At 39.0% G+C, this 26,131-nt stretch overlaps 1 protein-coding gene and 1 pseudogene across 1 annotated transcript in view; one reads left to right on the forward strand and one right to left on the reverse strand.

Moving 5' to 3' along the window:
• ADGRV1 (adhesion G protein-coupled receptor V1) overlaps positions 1 to 26,131 on the forward strand; it is a 566,629-nt gene that overhangs the window by 171,746 nt on the left and 368,752 nt on the right. Inside the window, exons 56-67 of the mRNA XM_069590116.1 lie at positions 1,295 to 1,471; positions 1,832 to 2,011; positions 3,936 to 4,115; positions 7,410 to 7,574; positions 13,532 to 13,649; positions 15,526 to 15,649; positions 17,554 to 17,692; positions 17,855 to 18,040; positions 18,319 to 18,551; positions 20,226 to 20,374; positions 23,723 to 23,924; positions 24,444 to 24,663. Of these exons, the coding sequence (XP_069446217.1) occupies positions 1,295 to 1,471; positions 1,832 to 2,011; positions 3,936 to 4,115; positions 7,410 to 7,574; positions 13,532 to 13,649; positions 15,526 to 15,649; positions 17,554 to 17,692; positions 17,855 to 18,040; positions 18,319 to 18,551; positions 20,226 to 20,374; positions 23,723 to 23,924; positions 24,444 to 24,663 (2,073 nt within the window). The remainder of the gene's footprint in view (positions 1 to 1,294; positions 1,472 to 1,831; positions 2,012 to 3,935; positions 4,116 to 7,409; positions 7,575 to 13,531; positions 13,650 to 15,525; positions 15,650 to 17,553; positions 17,693 to 17,854; positions 18,041 to 18,318; positions 18,552 to 20,225; positions 20,375 to 23,722; positions 23,925 to 24,443; positions 24,664 to 26,131) is intronic.
• On the reverse strand, positions 10,635 to 12,008 carry LOC138440508 (magnesium transporter NIPA2 pseudogene; annotated as a pseudogene).

A 26,131-nucleotide genomic window follows, 5' to 3' on the forward strand; every position in this document is an offset into this window, starting at 1 on the left:
ATATTTAATATGTGTGCTAAGTCACTCAGTCATGTCTGGGTCTTTGCAACACTATAGTCCACCAGGCTCCTCTGTCTGTGGGATTTTCCAGGCAGAAATACTGGAGCTGGTTGTTATTTCCTTCTCCAGGGGATCTTCCCAACTTAGGGATTGAAGCTATGTCTCCAGCATCTCCTGTTTTGCAGGCAGGTGGATTCTTTACCACTGAGCCACCAGGGAAGCCCCTAATATTTAATAATAAATGAATATTTTATAATTTAAAGATAAAAATAACAAGTGTATTCATTTTTTATATTTATTTTTGAACTGGAATATTGTTGGAATGAACTTTGAAGCATTGAATTTGGATTGATTATATGTCTGGTTAGATCCTCTCTTCTGTTGGTTTGTTAGTTGTTTTCAACTAATGACTGAATGAATAAAATGCCCAAGTTCATCTGGCTATTTTGATTATTGGTTTCATATGATCACTTGAATTAAGATTAGTCTTCAGATGGATTAGATCATTCTCTTTCTCTCCTTTGTCTAAGGAGAATGTGTATACACTTCATATATACATCTGTAATGAAGCAAAGGAAACTGAAATTGGTTAATAGTGTTATCACCAACATATAATTAAATATTATCTTTATATATTGTGTACTATATAATATTAATTGTAATCATATTGTTGAGTGAATATAATATTGTATGATATAGTGTTATTAATAGTGGTATTCATGGTATTAGAGAATAGTGACTTCTGGAGAGGACATTCTGGAAAGACATGAGGGATAGAACAGAGATTTCCTTTCATTTTCACTAGGTATTCTATCTTTTGAAATTTTTTATTGCCTATTGAAAAATAAGATAACAATTTTTAAATAGTTAATTAAAATATAAGATTATAATTAGATTTTTTAAAGTGTAGAACTTTCGATTTTAAGATGTATGAAGCATTTACCACCTTCTCCTAAACTGAGGGAATGTCATATATATAGAACATATTCAATAGGATGTGGTCAAAATTGTAGGATATATATATTTTTTTAATTTATTTTACTTGCTGATGAGTATGTGGCTTCCATTGGGTAACATCACCCATATGCTTGAATATCCCTTGAGATTCTGAGATTGTCAATAGGAATGTATTAAAACATAAAAAAGGAATCTTTTTGTGTGTGTGTGGTAGAGCAGCCTACTCCTGTGGATGTCATTTTTTACTGAAAAATATTGCATTTCTAATGCAAATTGAATGCATTTAAAAAAATAAAACCCCATCTCTCTCTCTTCTCCCTTGGTTCTTGGCACCTAGGATGATGTTCCTGAGCTGGAGGAAGGGTTTATTGTCAGCATCACGGAGGTGCGCCTGGTGAACTCTGACTTCTCTGCAGGACAGCCCAGTGTGCGAAGGCCGGGGCTGGAAATAGCTGAGATAATGATTGAAGAAAATGATGATCCCAGAGGAATTTTTAAGTTCCACATTACCAGAGTGAGATGAACTTTAACATATTTATAGTAATACAAAAGCTTGTACCTGCTGATTGGGCCAGTGTCCTATATTTTCGGAAAAATAATTGACTTTTATTGTAGATATTAATAAATATCTCAAAGTTTTTCTTATAGACTAATTCTTAAGTTCTCTTTGAGCTAGACCAAGGGATTAAGCAAGTTTATTTACAGTACATTTAAATGTAAGAGTTCTGAAGACTGAATATGCATACTTATATCCAGCTATTAATTTGAAGAGTAAAGTATAAGAACTAGTAGTAGAGATAATAAATTTGAATAGTGATGAATTGTAAGAGTTACTTTTGTCTTGCATTTTAACTTACATATTCTTTATTTAAAGGATGTTGCAGTTATTACTGCCTATGAGGTGCCTCCACCCATGAATGTTCGTCAAGTTCCTGTAGTTCGGCTGGCTGGAAGCTTTGGGGAAGTAAAGGTTTATTGGAAAGCAACAGTGGATAGTGCTGGCCTGGAAGACTTTAAGCCATCTCATGGGATTCTTGAATTTGCAGATCGACAAGTATGCTAGTCACAGATATATTAGCGTTTTTTGATTGTACTTCAGACATTTTATAGGCATCTACCAAATGCACGTGCAGTGGTGATGGCTAAATGTATAATATTCTAAATTCCCATGTCAGGCTAACAGAGATATTGTTAGTTAATGTATAATTAATTAATGGACATGGAGAGAGGATATAAATAAGCAAGAATCTCACCCTTTCTGAGGTTTCCCACCTTGTATTCTATTTGAAATAAAGTTATAAAAGGATAATCATTGGCTGAGAGGTACCTAAGAATGTATAAAATATTGCCTGATGAACCAGACTATTCCCATGAATTTTAGGTTTTTTATTCTGTTTATTAATGTTTATAAATATAAATATTTATTTAGGATTTGCACCAAAAGTGTATACATTTATTACTAAAGATATTTATTATGTACATTTATTGTTATCCAACAACTTTTTTTTTTTAACAATTAAAAAATACTAAAGTGATAGGACAGGAGCACAGTAGTTAAAACTGGAAAAAACCAGTATTCTAGATTTGGGTCAACCAATGCTAAAAATTATAAAATATTCCTTAAGATTTGTAAGCTTGTGAACTAGGCATTTTGCAATATATAAGCATAAGATGTTTTCGTAAATTTTTAAATCAGTAAGTGGAAAAAGCATGTGAACAATCATGAAAACGTTAGTAACTTCAAAGAGCAGTATCGATTTACGTGCAGTCCGATTTTGCCTACACACATATGCGTCGTGTACATCAACTTACTAGTTGCCCTTGGGGGATAGTAAGTATTGCTAAAAGATAAGCATGCAGATCTAGAGTTTCCTTCACATAAAGGTCTGCTGTTCATATTTGAAATCATGAGATTTTAGCAATTTTGGACTATAAAACATTTTCCACTAAGACCAAGGGAAATGTAGATTTTACATTAAAAGTAGAAACAAATGGACTTTTGTTGAGGTGGCTTTCTAGCTTTTTTTACCAGTAGCTTATTCTTTTCGAAAAGTTAAAGTCCCATCACTTAGCATCCTTCGGATCATCATTGTTCTTAAATTTAACGTCCTGTAGGGCAAGTATTCTGTGTTCCACAGCATTGACGAGGCGCAGGCATTTTGATCAGCTTGTATTTTAGCATTTGATTTTGTTCAAGTCTCAGTTTTCTTGAGTATGACATCCAGGTTTTTCATTTTCTCTGTCATTATATTAAAGGTGGTTTTAGGTAGGAGAACCATTTCTTGATAAATGTCTATGTCATTTCCCTCTGGGATACAAAAAAGGATTTTAAATATGGACATAAAGCTGGAGTATTTTTGTGACCAATAGTTATATTACAAGCTGGATCAAATTATAAGTTATAAAATCTTTTAACATAGAGCCAGACAGATGAATAAACCCCTAATCACAAACTTCTAATAATAGAATTTGGATTTTCTCCTTCTTGTCTTTTTCCCTATATTACAAGAACAATAATTTGAAACCAAAGGGATTTACTTTAGTTGCAGAAGATAATAATAATTTATGAGGTACAGTTTTATATCAGGTCATATTAATACTAAATATACTAAAATTTATGTTTGTGCAATGGCTATTTCAACCTGCATAACATTTAAAATAGGTTTTGTTCAAGAATAAAACTTCATTGTTTTTTTGAATCTGTAGCTCTATTTTATTATGTATATAATTTCCTTTATTTTGGAAACAGTGAACTGAAACCTTTTGACTTCGAAATACTATAAATATATGACTTTAAAGTAATATTATGAACACAACAGGTAAAAATGCCTGCTTTTTTCTTTGGTACTGTGTTTCTAAATTGCAACTAAAAGTGTTTGCCATCAAAAATTAGTATCACATTCTACCCTTCCTGCCTCTCCCCCTCCTTCTTCTTTCTCTCCCTCCCTCTTTCCTTTCTTCCTTCTTTTCTTTTATAGGTTATGGCAGTGATAGAAATCACCATAATTGATGATGATGAATTTGAGCTCATGGAGATATTCAATATTTCCTTAATCAAGGTGGCTGGAGGTGGCAGACTTGGCGATGATGTTGTGGTAACTGTTGTTATTCCACAAAATGACTCTCCATTTGGAGTATTTGGATTTGAAGAAAAGACTGTAAGTGAAATATATCAGGGGGTGCGGGGTGCTTTCCTCTAGGCTCATTTTTCATTTCATTTATAGTAGAAAGGTAATTTTCTTTTTTTCTAGATTTCACTACTCTTTACTTAAAGCTTCTTTTCTCAAGGCTGTTTTGAGTTGACTGTTGAATTAGGGGCCAGTCCTCTAACCTAGGCAGTTTCATAGTAATGAAAGCTCTTAGTATTAAGCAGTTAAAAAGGAAAGCACATTTCCATTATTGGGTGTGACAGACCACGAGGTACTTTTGTCTAGATATTCTGTTCTCTACCTGCTCTGCTACCAGACTGCCATCCTTGTTACAAGGAAAGATTCTGTTACATTCTGACCCCAGGATGGTTTGGATGCAGAGAGATTTATATTCCTCACCTCTTGGGTCTTCTATCTTGATTTATATTGAACAAAACACTACAATCACCCCTGACTGATGTGTTTCCTTGTATTTCTTCTCTCTCCCCTCTTACTTCCCCTTAACTGCCTGCTTTCAAGGCCTACAAGAGTGAGCCCAATTATTATTGGTTCAGCCCCTGAGAGAGAAAAGCTTTGACTAGTACTAAATTATCTCTACACCTTAAATATAAAATAAAGTGTATCATAATTATTGACATAATGATTACATCATAATTACTATGACTTTATCTTTCAAAGGAAGTTTCGAGATGAAACAGCCATGTGAATCTTTAGATAATTTTTATGTACAACAACTTTTCTGGCTCCTATGTCACCATTCCCTTTATTTTGTCACTTATAGATAATCAGTAATTCACCTTAGATCATTTTCAATAATAGCAAATAGTTCTAATGCTTATTATCTTTACTGTTCTTTGGCTGCAAGGCTAGAACTACAGCTTGCACCACAATTTAGATAGACACTAATAACTGCCTAATTATTTGATCATTGAAATTTCAACTTCATAAGAAAATGGAAACTATAAAAGAACAAAGTACTTCTGTTGCTGTAGTCTCATGATACTCTTCCTTGAGAAAGGAATGAGTGGAAGTAAGTGTTTTGTAAAGGGTGGAAGATTCACACGAGAGTATCCGTGAATGTTTTGCAGGCAGCCCAAGAAGTCTGGGAAATACAAAAGGTATAAAGAAAAAAATAGCCATAATATTACTGCTCTAAGGTAGATATCATTAGTATTGATTATATTTCCATCCAGGCCTTCTTTGCATATATGCAGAGTAGTGGTATATATGAATATGCAATTTATTTTTATAAAATGTATGCAGTGTGCTAAAAATATATTCTCTATTAGCTTCCGAGGTTAGATTATAAATGTTCAGGGTTTAAGTAGTCCAGCCTCCAGTTGATGAAGCCTTATAATAATGTTTTTACTTTTCACTTTGTCACACTTTTAGACTTAGCTGTTGGGGAGTGTATTTACGAGTTTCTCTCACTTTTTGAGAAAATGAAAAGTTCCACTATTATAAAAAATGTCTTATTTATTCATTTTATTTTAGCAGCAGTTGTAAAGTTTACCGCAAAACCTTAGTGTACCTTTGATCTGGGAACTAGTGTCTTACTATAATAGCCTCAGATTTCCAACTTGTCTTATCATCTAAAAGTAGGATCTAAGATGACCAAACTCTTGTTGTGAGGAGTGAGTTATATGTAAAGCATATATAATTGGGCTTTACCCTCAATAGGTGTCAATTGCTATTTTACTTGTTGATAATAATAGCAGTAGCTTGTTGCTCACCCTTTGTGGCTCCTTTCCTTATATCTTATCTTTTTTTTCAGCCAGACGCTCTTGATAACATGGAATTTATATTTTAATGTGTATCTATAAGATACAGTATTTTGTGCACATAGTGAATATTCTGGTAGCATTATTTGGTGATACTGATTAGATTCAGAACTGAAAAACCCTGAGACACGATTATTGGTATTAATCTGTCAAAATTAATAAGCTGCTCCCGGGACAATGTGCTAAACATACCAAAGCCCTGGATAAAGCAGAGACTGATGGAAATACACTTGTGAAGCTGAAACTAGAATGTTACTATTTATAGAAACAAAGAGGACTTATACATGCAGTTTGCTAATATTGGATTTTTTTTCTTGCTCAACTCTTATTTGATATTTTTGGTCTCTGAGGACTGGTATGAACAACAGTCAGTGTGGAATCAAATTATCAGAACCAAATCCCAGATTCCTTTTCTCCAAATATATGTATATCTTTGGCTCTCAGATTTCTTAGTTTTTGTGAGGTTTAAATAAGGTAAGGTGAAAATGTTAGTTGCTCAGTCGTGTCTGACTCTTTGCAACCCCATGGACTGTAGCCCCCCAGGCTCCTCTGTCCATGGAATCCTCCAAGGAAGAATACTGGAGTGGGTAGCCATTCCCTTCTCCAGGGGCTCCTCCGAATCCAGGGATTGAACCTGGGTCTCCTGCAGGCAGATTCTTTACTGTCTGAGCCACTGGGGAGGCCCATAGTATGTGTAAGAAGGTTCCTCCATCCATGGGATTCTCCAGGCAATAGTACTGGAGTGGGTTGCCATGCCCTTCTCCAGGGGATCTTCCTGATGCAAGGATCAAACCTGGGTCTCACATTGTAGGTGGACGCTTTACTGTCTGAACCTTAGTGTACCCCATTGGGGACGTCCCAATAAACATCATTTGGCTCCAAATCTATACTCTTGGCACCAATGCAAAATGTCATAAAAAACCCAAAACCAAATAGGTGTCTTTCTTGAGAATTGAAGGTGTTGTGCCATATTTTTGTATTTACATAGCAAATGCATGGAATAGGCTCAGCTTGGACTTTGCTTCACAGAGTCAATATATATAATTCATATTAGGTCTGTATTAATGTGGGGAGTGTTACTGCTATAAAAAGAATCCCCAAATCTCAGTTCCTTAATAGTTTATTTCTTCTTTATGCCAAAGTCCTATGTTGCTCTTCCGAGTTGGGATCTTATGAATACCTCTTCTCCCAGTGGCATCTCAGGCACTAGACTCTCCATCTGTGACTCTGCCTCCTCTAGTCACCCAGCAAATGGAGACAGAGGGGATATGGAGATTGTGTGGGAAACTGATGGCCAGACTATGATTAGCAGGCTCTGCCTATATTTTTTGGGCCAGATATTCAGTAACAGTCTCCACCTAATTGCAAAAGAGGTTAGGAAATGCCAAGTAGCTGAGTGTCTAGGATAAAAAGAGAATGGGCTTGGTGAAGCATTTTTTTTTTTCTGCCACGTGATTGTATTATAACATGCCAAGAATAAAACTCTAGATTCGGAAATTGCGGTTGATTTTCTCTTTTCCAGGTAATGGTAGATGAATCCCTTTTGTCTGATGACCCTGATTCACACGTGACGTTGACAGTTGTCCGGTCCCCAGGAGGTAAAGGAGCTGTCCGACTTCAGTGGACCATAGATGAGATGGCTAAGGATGACCTCAGTCCTTTAAGTGGGACGCTTCATTTTGATGAGGTATAGTCGTTGTCAGGATGCTGCAGTTTTTCTTTAATTTGTCTTTGATGTTCTTTTCCATAGTATTGCTTATAAATTCATTTGATATTAACAGTATTCACTATGTCTGGAATTTTTTGAAATCATATGCACCGTGGGAAAATTACACACATACACACCCCTAAATGTCTGAAATGAAATTTAGTTTTGACACTGCCTATATCCAACCATTAAAACTACTCTGCTGTCCACATTGCCTCCCCTGATTGAGGGCAAAACCAGTCAAGCAAGCCGGACATCCAGCTGTCATCCCCATCTCCATCTGTCCTGTAACTCTTGCATATATTTGACAACCGAGATTGGTCAGTTTTCCCTTTTAAATACCCTTTCTATCCTCCTACGCTGTCATGGTTGTGACGGTCGATGCCTCCATCATCTCTCCTTGCGTAATCTTTTAACTGATGGTCCCACTCCAGATCTTTTTTCTGTCCATTAGCTGTGCCTCTGATTTACTTTTTTCATTCAGTTGGTCAGTCGTGTCCAACTCTGTGTGACCCCATGGACAGCAGCACGCCAGGTTTCCCTGTCTTTCTTGCTCAAACTCATGTCTCTTGAGTCAGTGATGCCATCCAACTATCTCGTGCTTTCTCCTCCTGCCTTTCTGAAGGGAAGATCTTGTTTTGCCATCTCCTGCTTAAAATGATCCATGATGTCTTCTTACCCGTAGAACTTTCAGCTCTAACGCATGGAACACAGAGCCTCTCGGAAGGAATCCTGGCTGTACCTTCCTCCCAGTTAATCTGAGCACAGGGTTTCAGTGAATCCATTCTAACTAGAGCCAACTAGTAGTTATCAGCCAGACTCTGAGATCTTTTGTCCTGGAAGGAGGGATGGCAAAGTGAAAAAGAATTGACAGGCTGATTCTTAAACCTTTATGGAGATGTAAAAGACCAAGAATAGCAAGAAGCTCACAAAGAAGGATGGAGGCTGGCCTTCCCCAACTAAATTTAAGATAGTATGTATCAAAGGTAAATGCGATAGTATGATTGGCTTTTGGGTAGACAAGAAGACTAAAGAAACTGGGGCGTCTGGATTTATCAGTCTTTCATGGTTTTTACTTTCCCGTTCACATAAATCGTTCCTAAATTCATAACAATGAAAACAAAAGGGAATTAGTTAAAAACCAGAAAAACTGTAGAATTGGTGGATACATTTTTAAAAAAGCAACAAAAAGTAGCTCACAGGATAAGACCAAGTAAGAACTGTTAAAAGAGAAAGCATAAAATTTTAAGAGATTATTTTGTATGCTGCTGCTGCTGCTAAGTCACTTCAGTCGTGTCTGACTCTGTGCGACCCCATAGACGGCAGCCCACCAGGCTCTGCCGTCCCTGAGATTCTCCAGGCAAGAACACTGGAGTGGGTTGCCATTTCCTTCTCCAATGCGTGAAAGTGAAGTCACTCAGTCATGTCTGACTTTTACTGACCCCATAGACTGCAGCCTACCAGGCTCCTCTGTCCATGGGATTTTCTAGGTAAGAGTACTGGAGTGGGGTGCCATTGCCTTCTCTGTTACTTTGTATAGATCTAGACAAATAAATGTAAACGCATATATGAAATTGATTCTAATAAATATATAGTAGATGTAGAAAGTCTAAGCAGGTGAATTTCTGTAAACGAAATAAAAAATAAGAGAGTAGAAGGTCCCCGAGGTGGTTTTCTAAAAGAAAACTGACCATACATTTAAAGATAAGATAATTCCAATGAAACATAGTCTATTATTTTTTTTTAGCCTAGTGGCCTTTTATGAGAGCTTTCAACACCAAGCAACACAGAAATAAATACTTTTTTTTTCTTTCAATTTTCTAATTGGTGATTGGGCTTCCCTGGTGGCTCAGCTAGTAAAGAATCCATCTGCAGTGTGGGAGACCTGGGTTTGATCCCTGGGTTGGGAAGGGAGAAGGGAGTGGCTACCCACTCCAGTATTCTGGCCTGGAGAATTCCATGGACTGTATTGTCCATGGAGTCAGTGATGCCCTCTGGCAATCCATCTGCCACTTGGGACGTTCTGCTGCCTTTTTTGAAGTATTGGTTTCTCTAATGGAATTGGATGTCAGATGTCACAGATGTTTCAACCACTCACGTCTTAGATTCTGATGTGTGATGGCCCAGGAGACCTCTCAGTTACATGCCCTAGCCCTCTGTAAAATCCTCACTTGGCATGAGAAGAATTTAGAGATTACTTTGAAATTTCTTTGGAGATTTCACATAGTAATAATGAGCAGGCAGTTTTCAGTTACCGGATTCTAATCACTAGATCTGCTTCCCAGATGATTAGAAAGGTTGTCTGATGTTAGCAGGATATTCATGCCAAAGTGGCAAATTGTCTGATCTTTCCCCCAGGGAATAAGGCCATCCTTGTTCAGAGTACTGAACACCAGGAGGGATAAGCTTGTGGGTGACCCTGGATTTGACTCCCTCCATCTTGTTCTTTGCTTCACAACCTGGTGCGTTTCATTTACTTCTGCATAACAGCTTTGTTGTTCTTGGATATTCAGCTCTGACATACCTATATCTCCACTTTAACAAATGGCTGTGTAGCTAGGCACACAGTTCAGCTAGTTGACAGTGTGTGCAAAGTAGAGGGGTGAGAGTGGTTTACTGTATTCCAGGAAGTTTAGATTTAGATTTTAGTTTAGTTTTTCCATAAGTGCAATCCTGTCTGGGGCAGGAACTATGCATTTTCCTAGCAGCTCTTATAGTATAGACACTATAAAATAGAAAAAAAAGAACTCTGAAGAGCAGCTAGAGTGAAGCGATTAAAATAATACTTTTAATACATAAAAATCTCAAAGAAAAGATGATTGCCGAACTAAGATTCTTTTTTTTTTTTTTTAGTTTTGTTTTTGTTTTAATCAAAAAGCCTTAAAATGATCAGGGATTGATAAGAATGGGCATGAAAAATGTACATTTCAGACTTTCATCACCAGTGGGGAAAAAAAGCCTTTTTATAGACCTAAAACTGTCATTACTGCATTTAGATTTTGGTGAAGGAAAATTTAAAATAACTACAATAATACAGTGTTAATAGAAATTGGCCATGTATTGAGTCATCATTTAAACATAAGTAATTTCTTGGTCCAAATTAGTGAAACCTTAAAAAAAAAAAAAAGGATTGTCTCTAGAGAACATCATCGTTTGAGAGCAATGCTTTTTCAGACACATTCTGATACTCAGATTCACTTTTTTACAACAGTTATAGATTAATTACATCTTTCTTCCTAAAAAGCTGTCAGATTTCCATTTCTTCGGGAGATATTTTCAGCAGTGTGTTGTTCAATTCCACAGGTTAAGCTCTCTTCATTATTATTAAGAACTTCATACATACTAGAAAGACTGCCATTCACTGCTTTTTCGTCTTTCCAAAAAGACACAGGCAGACTTGAGAGACTAAAGCTGACGTCTTTAAAGGCATGCAACAAGAATATTCCCACAATGATTGTAAAGAAGCCACTCAGAGTACCAATGACATCATCAACAGGCATATCTTGCCACTCCTTAAAAAGAATAGCTGAACAAGTTAAAACTGATGTTGTGAAGAACACATAATATATTGGAGTCACGATAGAAGTGTTGAATATGTCCAGGGCCCTGTTTAGGTAGTTGATCTGTGTGCTCACACAGACTATAAGGCTCAGCAGCAGGATCCAGGTCAGGGGATGTTGTAGCACAGGTTTTCCAGCAAACAGCTCTTTGATAGCAATGCCCAGGCCTTTAGCACAGGAGACTGAAACTGCTCCAATTACAGAGCAGATTGTGATATATACAAGAATGTTTGTCTGTCCATGCCGAGGTCCCACCACAAAGATTAATATCAAGGACACAATGACCACAAGTGTTGCAAAGACCACAAAACCTGGATCTCCTAGCTTTGAAATGAGACATTTCATTTAAGGTCTCAATCTCCTCTTCTTTTGGAGCATGAATAAGCATAACTGTAGATCCCAGAATACTTAGCAAACATCCAATTTTTCCATGAAGATTAAGTCTTTCATTTAGAAAGTAGGAAGAAAGAATGGCACTTACTAGGACACTGAGTGCTCCTAACGGAGTCACTAGGGTGGCTGGTGCAAAGGCATCTGCAGCAAAGTTGGCCACCTCGCCAGCTCCCATTGATAGCAGTCCGGCCCACCACAACCATTCTTTGAGATATGCATGGCCACCTTGACCTGCTCTCATGGAGCCTTTTCTGGCAAGTCGCAGAAGGCCTTTTTTTTTTCAAAATGAAACTCCCTCCAATGAAAATACTGGAACTCATAGCCAATCCCAGACCAATATAAAAGTCATACTTTCCATGCCCCTGGCTCATTTCGCTTGTTACTTAAAAAGCTACTGTGAATCACATTGATCAAGAACAGAGAAACTGTTGGTGCTGGAGGCAGGATGATGCAGTCTTCAAATACAGCAATGAGTCAGAATCTGTTTCCAAGCACAGAGAAGTTCCTCCGTGCTACGTGGGGACAGCAATGAACACCCAGAAGGATGTTCAACTCCCAAAGCAGCAGCCACTGATATAGATCTGGAAACGTTCTGTTCCCACTCTGTATAACTGAAGGTCAATCACAGCCAGGAGAGCATGTAAGTTTAATATGGTCTCTTATGAATAAAAGGCTGGAAGAGGTTAGAGATGACTTATTCATTCTCATTTCCTCGTAAATAAAACCCTTTATTCTCATTTAAAGTTTTAAGCCCTGGCAGAGTAGCTCCAGCCGAAGTTGGCTGGCCCGCCGCGCGGCTTCCCCTCCGCTATCCGGCCCGGGTCACCTCTGCTCACACCCCCACACAGGCCGCTCCGGCTACCCGCTCCTGAGCTCGCGCGGCCACCGTCTTCGTCTCCGTCCAGTGGGAGGTGTGAGCATCCAGGGCTGCAGCCGTGCGCCCCGCTTCCTCCATGGGGGAGCACCTGGGGGAACTTGTCCCAGACGACCTCCAACCCCCACCACAGCCGCCGCCACCGCCGCCACCACCAGGACCTAAAGAGATCCGAACTAAGATTCTTATTGTTTAGTCTCTAAGTCATGTCCGAATCTTTTGCCACCCCTTGGACGGTAGCCGCCCCCAGGCTCCTCTGTCCATGGGATTTTCCACTCAAGAATACTGGAGTGGATTGCCATTCCCTTCTCCAGGGGATCTTTACAACCCAGGGATCGAACCTGCAGCTCCTGCACTGGCAGGCGACTTCTTTACCACTGAGCCACCAGGGAAGCCTACAATACTGAGATAAGAAGAAATAAACAGCAGAATTCAAACTGTGGAAAATCATTCAGTGATGCATGGGAAAAACTGGACTTTTTTCAGTCAGCATCGGAGGAGACCGTAAAGATAAAAATGATTTCTGTCATGGTTACATTGCAAAGTATTAAGCTTGTTGTCTTCTGTGTATTTGCTTTTCCTTGTTCTTTCTCTTCCAGTCTGTACTGAAAACTTACCATATGTTCCAAGAAATTACTGAGCTAAGTGTTAAGACCAGAGAGGGAAGGAATAATATGAGCTCTCTTGAGATCAACACCTGGGAAAGGAATAGGAAGGAAGCAGGAGTGGGTAGACAGCAAGTAGCAAAAAGGGGTCGTAGGTAGATAACCCTTATAAGAATTAAACCTCTCACTGTGATTTATTTACATCATGCTGTGGCCATTTAACTCAAGTGATTCAACTCTCAGTGGGTGAACATTTTCAGTAAATTTGAAAGTTGGGTTAAAAATTTTTCCTTTCTTCCTGTTAAGAATTTTAATGGGATTTTTGCTCAGAGCTACTTTTTATGTAATAATTATCTCTGGAAGAAACCCATAATTCTAAAGGGTTTAAAGGAAGGGTATCTTTAAAAAATGCTTATGAACTTAAATGTCATTCTGCTGATGAGAACATTCAAAATTTAAGTCTGGCCACTCTGCAAACACGTGTTCTCCTCTCATTTGGTGTAGACTGATTCCCAGAAGACCATTGTGCTGCGCACACTTCAGGACGCCACGTTGGAGGAGGACAGGCATTTCACCATTCAGCTGCTCTCAGTTGATGAGGTAGAAATATCTCCAGTAAAAGGTGAGAGAGAGCGACATTTTTGGAAATTAAAAAGTAGTTTTTTGGAAAAATGTGACCAAATAATCAGTAGCTATAATGATGGTTAGTGTTTGTTTTTATAATTCATAAAATGTCTGTTAAAACATGAGGATATTATTTCCTACTTGTATGACAGCCAAGGACTTTTTAAAGCTAAAATTATAATATGCAGTATTGGTAGGGTCACATGCCAGGGTTTTCATACTACTTAGCTGTGTGATTTTTTTAAAAAAAAGATGTTTACTTTAGTAGTGTTCATAAAGTAAAATATGAAAGCTTCCTAAATGACCCAACAGCAGGGGACTGGTTAAATTTAACAGAATACTCTGCAGGTATTCAAAAAATGTGGCAGAAAAAGTCTTACTTGCATCAAAATTAAGAACATTCAATTACATGGATAATTTTTACATTCATAAAACTGGCTTTATAACATGTTCAGTATAACCCCACTTTTTCATGTGCGTGTCATAAACATTAGGAATTATTTACTTGAAATGTTGATAGTGGTTTTTGAGTATCTGTATTTTCTACACATACTTAAAATGACCACCGTTACTTTTGTAATAAAATGTTGTTTTAAAACTTAGCCTGTTATTTATGTCTCTTTCAGCCTATCTATACCTGTTTTCATCATAAAATAACTGCTTAGGTATTTCAACATTTCAGAAACAGGTATCATAGTTCTCATTTCCCAAGGTCCATGTGAAAATTTGTTTCTTACATCTGGAAAAAGAAGATTAATGGTGCTAAAATGGTTTCATTATGTAATGCCCATAAAAAATGGCACAGCAACGTTGATATGAAAGCTTAGTTCCTGTTGCATGTCCTATTTCGAAATTAAGAACTTCATCCTGTGCAAGGGTTTGTGGCCAAAGAAGCAGAATTCTGTGGCCAAGGAAATACTTAGAATTGTAGAGAGTATCATATACTGTCACCCCAGATGCCACCTGGGGTAGTTAATCTTTTTGCATTTTTATCTAGAGTACTTTGCTTCAGGCATTTGAGTCAATCATATCTTTGCATTATATTCTTGCATAAATCGTAAGTCAGTTAGCTCAGTTATTTACATTGTGTTACGCAGCAGAGTTGATGTTTCTGTGGACTAATTAGATGCAAGAACAAAAGTATACCAGTGAATCGAGGTAAATCATTTGTTAATATAAAAAAATGCATCATGTATTCCTAACTGTGACATACTTACACTTGACAAACCACTGGTGGCGCTATTAATCCATTGCCACAGAAAGTGATAGTGGAATAATCCAGTCCTTTGTTTCTTGAAACTCTAATGTGTGCTTCTGGAAACAAGCTCATATAAGTTACTACCAGATTATGATATGAACACTCAAATTACTTGATACGATTTTTATTTCCATTTTTGTAGAAATACTTGACACATTTTATAAACACTTAGAAGCAAATGATTGTCAGAAAATTTAAAAAAAAAATGGGTCCCCAGCAATTCTTGCTTTCGCTACATAGCTAACAGATAGAGCCACATAGCCAATTATAGTGAACTGCAGAATGGTTCCTGTAGAAGTGGATTAATGCATAGGGTAGAATGCAGTCCCATACTCGCTTGTCATGGGAGTGGTATTGGAAGTACCGCCCACTTCATCCTTTTCATTAAAATGTGATCGTGGGCAAGTCATTTGCTGTAGTGTCTTCAGTGCCTCTCCGCACTTACATGTCTTCATTGGTAAAATGAGGATAACATTAGTACCTAACTTATATGCTTATCATGAAGATTCACTCACAGGATTTGTGTATGTAAATCCCTTAGAACTTTGCCAGGCGTGTATTAAGTGAATACATGTGTTTTCTACATGAGCGGTATTATGTATCATCTTGAACTCAGGTAGCGCATCAATAATCATTCGAGGAGATAAGGGAGCATCTGGAGAAGTTGGGATAGCTCCATCATCTAGGCACGTCCTCATTGGAGAACCCTCAGCAAAATATAATGGTACTGCCATCATCAGGTAAGGGCTTCATGATTTTTATTGCCCAGGTGAAAATTTTGAAGTTGCATTTAATTAGCATTTCTGTGCCCTAAATACATTGTTCTCAGTGCAGACATATTCTTCTTATAAACTGGTACAATCCTGTGGCGAGATCACATTTTTGATAAACACTGAAGGTATGTTTTGACCTGTCTTGATGTTAAATCTGAGGTTTTCAGATGACTTTGTGGTTTTTAGATGGTTTGCAGAGCCCATGATGAGGAAAGCACATTGAACAACATCAAGAGATCTCAGCAACGTCTAGCTCTCAGCCCTGTTTTGTCACTTTTGCCATAAAATAGGAGCTACTTTTGTATCTGAGCTACAAAATCATTCCTTAAAAAATAATCTGAATCAAAGATTTTAAGATGTTCTAAAATTAGAATCTGTTCTATAACTAAGATATTCCCAGCTGGTGCAGTGGTAAAGAATCCTGCATGCTAATGCAAGAGGCACAGGAGATGCAGGTTAGATCCCTGGGTTGGGAAGATCCTCTGGAGAAGGAAATGTCAACCCACTCCAGTATTCTTGCCTGCAAAATCCCAGGAACAGAGGAACCTGGTGGGCTATATCCAAGGGATCTCAAAAAATATGGACACAAATCGGCAACTAAGCAAAACAACCACATTATGATCATAGGCAATTTTGTTTGTTATAAATTCTCTCATGAGGGGTGGAATAGCAACGATCAATAAAGTAGCTGGATTTATGTTAAAACTTTTATCTTTTTGGTTGTTTTTCCAGTAGTATTGCATGTATGAAGTGTTTCCTGTTCTTTAGTCTATTTGAGCTTTGTCCTTTGTGTAGTACGTGAAGAATCTCTACATACATTTTTTTAAAATTCCTTTCAACCTTATACTTTTAGTGTTCAGCTTTTGCCAGTATTCTTGTCAAGCAGATTTACACAAGCTCAGTATTTTGGGTGTTGTCTTGGGATTATCCAACTTTCATTTGCTTTATAGCTGATAGATAAGGTTATTTAAATGCAAAGAATGTGAGTCTGAGTGAATTCCGGGAGTTGGTGATGGATAGGGAGGCCTGGCGTGCTGGGATTCATGGAGTCGCAAAGAGTCAGACACGACTAAGCGACTAAACTGAACTGAATGTTCATAAAATAACGCCAGTTGCAACAACATGGATGGATCTAGAGATTGTGGTACTGAATGAAGTAAGTCAGGCAGAGAAACACAAATATCATATGCTGTCACTTATTTGTGGAATCTAAAAAAGGGTACAAATGAACATATCTACAGAATGGAAATAGACCCACGGATGCAGAAAACAAAACTTTATGATTACCAGAGGGTAGGGTGGGGGAGGAGGAGATTGGGATCAATATATACCCACTACTATATGTAAAAGGGGGGTTCGCCAGTGGATCAGATGGTAAAGAATCTGCCTGCAATATAGGAGACCTGGGTTTGATCCCTGGGTCTGGAAGATCCTCAGGAGAAGGGAATGGTAACCCATTCCAGTGTTCTTGCCTGGAGAATCCCTTGGCTAGAGGAGCATGGCGGTCTACATTCCATGGGGTTGCAAAGAGTAGGACAGGACTGAGCAACTAACGCTTTAACTTTACTTTGATAGATAACTAACAAGAACCTACTGTATAACACAGGGAACCCTTCTCCATTCTCTGTAATGACCTATGTGGGAAAAGAATCTAAAAAAGAGTGGATATATGTACTTACATAACTGATTCACTTTATAGCTGAAACTAATATAACAGTATAAATGAACTGTACTCTAATACCAGGTTTTAAAAAAATGCATAATGTTCTGGAAATAAGTGAAAATTTTTTATTGTTGAAGGATACAGCAAATATCTAGGAAAAGCTCTTTCAATAAAAATGTATTGAAATATACACGTTACATTGTTGTAGTCTTATTCGTGGCCCAGCGATTTCTGGGGAGGTCACAGTGTCCTGGAGGATAGTCCCTCCTTCCTTGGAGGAATTTGCTGAAATATCAGGAAAGCTGACGATGCGAGATGGACAGTCTGCGGCCATTGTAGTGATACAGGTACCTCGGTTACTGATTGCTGTCACGCCCTTTGCTGTCAGTGTGCGTGTGTGGTTGGGGGGTAGGCTTAATATCACAGCTTGTTGTCGTTGCTTATGTGATATATATTTTTCTTGAAATGTTCAGATTCTGCTGCGAATGGCTCTTTCTGTCTGTCTCTAGGCTTTGAACGATGACCTCCCCGAGGAAAAGCGTTTCTATGAGTTTCAGCTCACTGGGGTCAGCGAGGGCGGAGTGTTGAGTGAGTCTAGCACCACCGCCAACATCACCATGGTGGCTAGTGACTTTCCCTATGGCCGGTTCGCCTTTTCGCAAGAGCAGCTGCGAGTGACAGAGGAAGTACAAAAGGTAGCGCGTGAAATGCTTAAAGCCGTAGATGTCACTTTTTATCTGTTGTATCATGAGCGATCTTTAAAATGTGTTTCTACGTTCACATTCTCAAGCCTTCACAGCTGATTCCATGTGCTCTTGCTGTCATTTAATGTCGGCTTTATATACTTTTTTTTATCAATTTGCATAGAACTTCCAGATAATCCTGGTAAGTAAAATTAGAGACGCTCAAAATTAAGTCTGGCCTGGTAGAGTACTCACCCAAACCAAATGAAAAAACACTGCTTCTCGCACAGGTCAACCTCACGGTCATCCGATCGGGTGGGTCTTTCGGCCGCGTGAGGCTCTGCTTGGAGGCTGTGAGCGGGACAGCCGAGGTCGGCGTGGACTTCCTGCCCCCACCGGTGCAGCTCCTCTTTGAAGCCAGAGAGACGGTGAAAAGCGTGCACATTGAAATCCTTGATGACAGCCTTCCTGAAGGTCCTGAGGAATTTTCCCTCGTGATGACGGACGTGGAACTCCTGGGAAGGTAAAAATAGAAAAAAGAAAGGATGAGTCGAGCTGGGCTGTGCAGCGATTAATTCTAAGCTCTAAGATGGTCTACCCTGGCTTTTTCTCACATTCATGTGACATTGGAACAGGACATGGTGGCAAAGAGTGTTAATTATACCACGTTGTAAAATATAATTTTTTTCTCCTGAAAGTATGCGTTTTCATTGTGTGAAGTCACTGCGTAAGCAAGAGAATTGAACACGGTGTAAGCTGGTAGTAATTGGTGAGAAAAGAGAGGAGCTGTTCTCTAGGTCAAATGTCAGCTGGTGGGGCTGATTTTGGTTCCCCCATCTCTTGTCTGTACACCAGGGAGCGGGCTGGACTGAGAGATTTCTTTCCTTGGTATCTTTGAAGACTGTATTGTCTTCTTTGTGGATGAATGAGGTAGATATTTGCCCAAAGGCGTTTTTAAAGCAGGAGAATTTTTGAGTCAGAGATAGTTGGTGGGTAGCGCACCAGGGATTCAGTGAAGATCAAGAATTAACCCTGTCGAGACTCTCTTGTTCTCTGATTTAGCGGGCACGACTTGCTTAACAGGGTGGGGAACACGTGTTCCCTGCTGAAATGGATGGAATACTCAGAGCTTGAGTGGCGTACGGAGCACCTGGACACCTCTGGCTCACGTGTAACCTTCAACTGGAATCATGTTTGCATTTAGATAGTTCTTAGAGGAAGTTTACTTGTGCGTGCAGTGAAAATGTTTTTGCATTGGTGATATTAATGCCAATCTTTAAAGCTTTCTTCTAACTAAAATATTTCCCTGAAGGAGGCAGAATGTATATTATTCCCCTGGGAAGAATTAGCTGTGAGCTGACAAATCCTTCAAATCTTCAATTTCCAGAAATGAGTCTGTGTTTGATGATGGGAATGAATTTGTCCTTATAGTAAATGTATTAAAACATGCGCTGGTCAGTTTTAATTAATTGAGTGAACTTTGATAAGCATAGCACATTATGTGTGATATTATATCTGTGTTTTTGACTAAGTAGGGCTTGAAGCATTTGTCCCATTACTATCCTTTTAAAAAACCCAATTCCTACTTAAGCCTAATTCTAAGGAAGTAATGTTTTTCTTCCAGATACATTTCCAGGCTTACTTTGATCTGAAAAGGATAGTATAAACCCAATTTTCCTAGTTTCTAGAAAACTTATTGCCTTGATATTAAGTTATGTTAAGCAGCTAAGCCATAATCCTTCTCAGACTATTGATAACAGTTTATTTTAATATTTTAATGCCCAGTTTTCTAATTTTGCCTTATATATAATCATATTAATGAGCTTTCAAAGCTAGGTAGGTTAAAAATACTAGGTAGAATTTGGAAATTGGAGGAAGGACTAAAGTGGTTTAGTGTGTGTTCAGCGGTACCTTCGTAGCCCTAGAAGTTAATTTTCCAACTTCTTCCCAATTTCTTTATAGTTTTATCTTCCCATGGCCTATGTTTAGTGACAGTATATTAGTTTTTATTTTATCCAGGCAGTAATAACTGAGAGCAGTGCAGAAATCTATTTCAAACATCATTTCAGAAAAGAAAAGTATTTTCGTGTTGAGCTTCATAAGACTCAACTACAGGAGCTAGTAGGACCCTTCTTCAATTCATGCTAAGCAATTATGTACTCAGTTTATTTTATTTCATTTTTTATGACTTTGCAAGAGGGTATGATTTTACCATCCAAGAAAACGGACTTCAAATAGACCAACCTCCTGAAATAGGAAACATCTCCATTGTCCGAATCATCATAATGAAAAATGATAATGCAGAGGGAATCATTGAATTTGACCCAAGGTATACCACCTTTGAAGGTAGGTTCAGTAACCTTACTTATAAAGTTAGCACCAGTTTCTGAATCAGAGTACCTGAGCATGACACTGTCAGTTTGAATTCCTACATGCATTTTCTTGGTTTGGGGTGTGTGTGTGTGTGTGTGCATGTGTGTGTTTACATATATACTTTGTATTTATTTATGCCTTTATGTGTATATATTTGTATTCAGTTTTAAAATGTATTTTGAGTTACTTTTGGGCAGTCTTGAATCTCATTGTGTATGGCAAAATGAAATGGTTAGGAATAAGGCATTTAGAAAAATTATGTTTAATTTTAGGATTATTGAAATATTTATATTTTGAAGAGTTTTATGAGTATAGTTCAAATTTATGCAGTGTTTAATTTCCTTTGCGATTAAAAAACAGTGGATTATTCACTTTCTAATGAATAATCACCTTTGAGACATTTTACTGGACTACAGGCACAGGCAGTATCTGGACTCCCAATCATCCCAATCTTTCTTCAAACAGTTCCTAATAGCAGCTTGCCTTCTGTTGCCAATTCTCCCCTCATGTAGAAGTGGAAAGTGGAATATATGGTTATACATCCCCCTGGGTAGAAGAAGTTCGCTGCCTTTCTGTTTTTATTCAAAGGCAGAATATGAATATACCTTTCAAATAAACATTTTATCTTATTACTGCAATCAGTTTATCACCTTCATTGCCTCTGTCAAATTCTTTTGTTATCTGCCCTTTTAAAGTTCATCAGAAATCACTTTAGGAGTGGTTTATTACTGGCTTCGTGGGTAGCATCACAGACGACATCATCGTTTTGCAAACTTCAACCTACAGCAAGCAGAAGTCAGGCTGCCTTTTTACACCAAGAGAAAGAAATGGGGTCTTTTTTCTGTTCTCTGATTTCTGTTTGAAATGTTTCCCACTGTCTTTGGGAAAATTTGGGGCAATGCACAGTGATAATTACAATGTAAGTTCAGTACTACTTAGCCATGGCTGTTGTAAACTCTATTAAATGATATTTTAATATACTGATGTTAGTATAGCTGAAGAAGAAATAAGCTTTTGAATAGAATTCTTAAGTTGAAATCAAACACTGAGGATATATGTTCAGATTTACAAGTAGATAGAAGCTGAAAAATGTAATAGAATCATATTTATATCTGGACTTTTAAAACACTTATATAAATAACGTATACCTTATTTTTTAATGTTACCAATGTTTCAATAAAATATGCAGAAATAATCCAGAATGGTTTCCTTTGCGTACAGTATACATGTTCGTCTACCATTATCTTGGAGAAGGCAATGGCACCCCACTCCAGCACTCTTGCCTGGAAAATCCCATGGATGGAGGAGCCTGGTGGGGCAGTCCATGGAGTCGCTAAGAGTCAGATATGACTGAGCGACTTCATTTCACTTTTCACTTTCATGCCTTGGAGAAGGAAATGGCAACCCGCTCCAGTGTTCTTGCCTGGAGAATCCCAGGGATGGGGGAGCCTCATGGGCTGCCGTCTATGAGGTTGCACAGAGTCGGACACGACTGAAGTGACTTAGCAGCAGCAGCAGCAACCATTATCTACCAGTTTGTCTACCAGTAAGGGTCAGTGGAGGTGATGGAATTCCAGTTGAGCTGTTTCAAATCCTGGAAGATGATGCTGTCAAAATGCTACACTCAATATGCCAGCAAATTTGGAAAACTCAACAGTGGCCACAGGACTGGAAAAGGTCAATTTTCATTCCAATCCCAAAGAAAGGCAATGCCAAAGAATGCTCAAACTACCACACAATTGCACTCATCTCACACTCTAGTAAAGTAATGCTCAAAATTCTCCAAGCCAAGCTTCAGCAGTACGTGAACCATGAACTTCGAGATGTTCAAGCTAGTTTTAGAAAAGGCAGAGGAACCAGAGATCAAATTGCCAGTATCTGCTGGATCATGGAAAAAGCAAGAGAGTTCCAGAAAAACATCTATTTCTGCTTTATTGACTATGCCAAAGCCTTTGACTATGTGGATCACAATAAATTGTGGAAAATTCTGAAAGAGATGGGAATACCAGACCACCTGACCTGCCTCTTGAGAACCCTGTATGCAGGTCAGGAAGCAACAGTGAGAACTGGACATGGAACAACAGACTGGTTCCAAATAGGAAAAGGAGTATGTCAAGGCTGTATACTGTCACCCTGCTTATTTAACTTCTATGCAGAGTACATCATGAGAAACGCTAGGCTGGAAGAAGCATAAGCTGGAATCAAGATTGCCGGGAGAAATATTAATAACCTCAGATATGCAGATGACACCACCCTTATGGCAGAAAGTGAAGAGGAACTAAAAAGCCTGTTTCTGAAAGTGAAAGAGGAGAGTGAAAAAGTTGGCTTAAAGCTCAACATTCAGAAAACAAAGATCATGGCATCCGGTCCCGTCACTTCATGGGAAATAGATGGGGAAACAGTGGAAACAGTGTCAGAGTTTATTTTTGGGGGCTCCAAAATCACTGCAGATGGTGACTGCAGCCATGAAATTAAAAGACGCTTACTCCTTGGAAAGAAAGTTATGATCAACCTAGATAGCATGTTGAAAAGCAGAAATATTACTTTGCCAACAAAGATCCTTCTAGTCCAGGCAATGATTTTTCCAGTGGTCATGTATGAATGTGAGAGTTGGGCTGTGAAGAAAGCTGAGCGCCGAAGAATTGATGCTTTTGAACTGTGGTGTTGGAGAAGACTCTTGAGAGGCCCTTGGACTGCAAGGAGATCCAACCAGTCCATTCTGAAGGAGATCAGTCCTGGGTGTTCTTTGGGAGGAATGATGCTGAAGCTGAAACTCCAGTACTTTCGCCACCTCATATGAAGAGTTGACTCATTGGAAAAGACCCTGATGCTGGGAGGGATTGGGGGCAGGAGGAGAAGAGGACAACAGAGGATAAGATGGCTGCATGGCATCACCAACTCGATGGACGTGAGTCTGAGTGAACTCCAGGTGTTGGTGATGGACAGGGAGGCCTGGCGTCTATGATTCATTGGGTTGCAAAGAGTAGGACACGACTGAGCAACTGAACTGAACTGAACTGAAGGGTTATTTACTTGTATGTGGCTCACAGAGGCAGAATGCCTTTGCTGATGATTAAATCAGTTATTTAAATTCTAGCTTACACTGCTCACTATAACTTTCAACTTTTGACACTGTATTTCTCCTAAAAAGTGAGTCGTGACGTATTCGCTAATGGTTCTTTAAAGCAAGAAACGAACTGCAGAAAAATTGAGTGCTTGCATCGTCCTGTTATGTTTAATTGTCATGTTTGATTTAGATGAACCATATTAAAGTCAGTTTCTTTGGCTGGCATACCAATCCATTGCACATTCCTGTTCCAGTGGAGGAAGACACAGGGACGATCATGATTCCCGTGCAGAGGCTTCACGGCACTTACGGCCATGTCACGGCTGATCTCGTCTCTCAGAGCTCCTCTGCGGTTCCTGGTGGTGTCGATTATGTACTGCATGGTAGTTCAGTCACTTTTCAGCACGGGCAGAACTTAAGTTTTATAAATGTTTCCATCATTGATGACGATGAAAGGTAATACTGTTTTGTACGTAACATGCACGTATGTAAATCATGAGTATTGTGTTCCAGTCTTCACCTATGTTTTGCACTGAAAATAGAATTTTAGATCATTGTTGTGCCCGTGGAGAAATGAGTGAGGAATTCCAGGGGGTGGGGTACTGGCGTAGGGCAAAAGGCAGTGAGAGACCATAGTGATTATGGGTCACTTTTTCTCAAATAAAAGAAGAAATACTGATTTTTGTTCTTCTGGATTGAAAAGTCTATAGTCAGAATGTGGAAACATCCTGCAAATCATTTCCTTAATTCATTAAACAATAGAAAAGAAGGGCAGAAAGTCTAATAACTTGCCCGTTACGTAATACTGAAGTTGATCATTTCACGCTACTAGCTAAGCACCCTCTCCTTAGCGCTTGGTGTATGACTACTGTGCCTTGAATATGTATGACCAATTTGGAAAATGACTAGTTATTTGGGTTTTAGAGGCATTTTATTATGTTTAGACTCACAGAATTGCTCCTTCTTGCTATGCAGTGAATTTGAGGAGCCCATTGAAATTATGCTCGTTGGAGCTACTGGTGGAGCAGTCCTTGGGCGCCACCTAGTGTGCAGAATCACGATTGCCAAGAGTGACTCTCCTTTCGGTGTAATAAGATTTCTCAATCAAAGTAGAGTTTCTGTTCCTAATCCCAGTTCCACAATGATTTTACCCTTGATGCTGGAGCGGACCGGAGGACTCTTGGGAGAGATTCAGGTAGAGTTATTCTTTTGTCCATGATTTTAAAAGTAATTTGGTTGATAGATATGGTGTTGGATTTTCTTATTTCTCAAATCTATTCATTTATTCACAGTCAATACTATTTATTGATTACCAAGTAGATGTAAAGCAGTTTCCAAATCCTGTGAAATACATGAAATGTATGAGGCATCCAGCTGCCTTCAGGGCACTCTTGAGAGAAAGTTAACAGTTAAATGAAGGATTTTGGTAAAATTCATTACGTCGACAAGTGCATTTGTTGAGTGCTTTCCATGTGCCAGACCCTGTCATAGTCCCTGAGAACGCGCAGGTTAGGAGGACACAGTTCGTCCCTGTTCTCTTAGAATTTTCAAACAATAAGCAAACAAATTGCTATAAATTTCCGTTTTAGAACTGCTTTTGCTGCATCCCACAGACTTTGGATTTCTGTGTTTTTGCTGTCATTTGTTTCTCGGTCTTTTTTGATTTCCTCTTTGATTTCTTCAGTGATCCATTGGTTGTCTAGTAACATATTTTTCCCCTCTAGCTACCCTTGATTAGATGGTAAGGGTGTGATATTTAAGCCGAAAGAGGTGCTCATGTAACCATAGGGGGCTGAGCGTTTGGGCAGAGGAATGAGAAGGTACAGATCTACAGACCTGGTATGCTTGAGGTGCAAAGAGTTCCACAAGGTGGGTGGGCTTGGAAATGAAGGGATAACAGCCCAAGTTAGATCAGAGGGGCCTGTAGGTGTTGGACCACAGAGAACTTTCTCAGTCAGGTTGAAGATGAGTCGAAGTGCCAGTAGGACACCATTGGAGAGTTTTAAGCAAAGGGATGATATCAGTGTCACCGGGTCGTCGGCTCATTTAGAACAACCGAGAAGGAAGTAGGCTTTGTCCAAAAGCCAGAGGAGGAGCAGGGAGGGGAATGAGAAGCGTGTCGCCCTCTAGGGCCCACAGCAGAGCTAACAATGGCTCAGACCGGGAGAGAGGTCGAGATGGCCAGGCGTGAATAGAGGTTCAGTATATTTTAGAGGAAAAATACACGAGGGCTGATGGAGCCTGAGGGACAGAGAGAAATAAAGGATAACCTAGAAATTTTGGAGGAGCAGCTGGTTACATTGTAGTGCTGTTTATCAAGATGTGGCTGCTTGGGGAAAAGTAAGAGCTCTGCTTTGGCTTTGTTGGTTTGGGATAGCGGCAGAACACCCCAGGGCAAGGTCAGGAAGGCAGGGGGATGTGCAGGTATGGGTTAGGGGGAGGTCAGGGCTGCAAACACCGATCTGAAAGATGGTGACGCACTTGGAGGCATTTGAAACTCTGAGGCCTGAGGAGTATAGACAGGGATGGAAAGGATACAGACCCAAGTCCTGGGCCCCCCCGCATTTATAGATTTGAGGAGGGAGAACCAGCCAAGAAGACTGAGATGTAGAGAAGGAAAATTAGGACGACTTGTGCCGTGTAAGTATCACATAAGCCAAGGA

This window comes from Ovis canadensis, chromosome 5 (assembly GCF_042477335.2).
Source record: "Ovis canadensis isolate MfBH-ARS-UI-01 breed Bighorn chromosome 5, ARS-UI_OviCan_v2, whole genome shotgun sequence".
Lineage (NCBI taxonomy): Eukaryota > Metazoa > Chordata > Mammalia > Artiodactyla > Bovidae > Ovis > Ovis canadensis.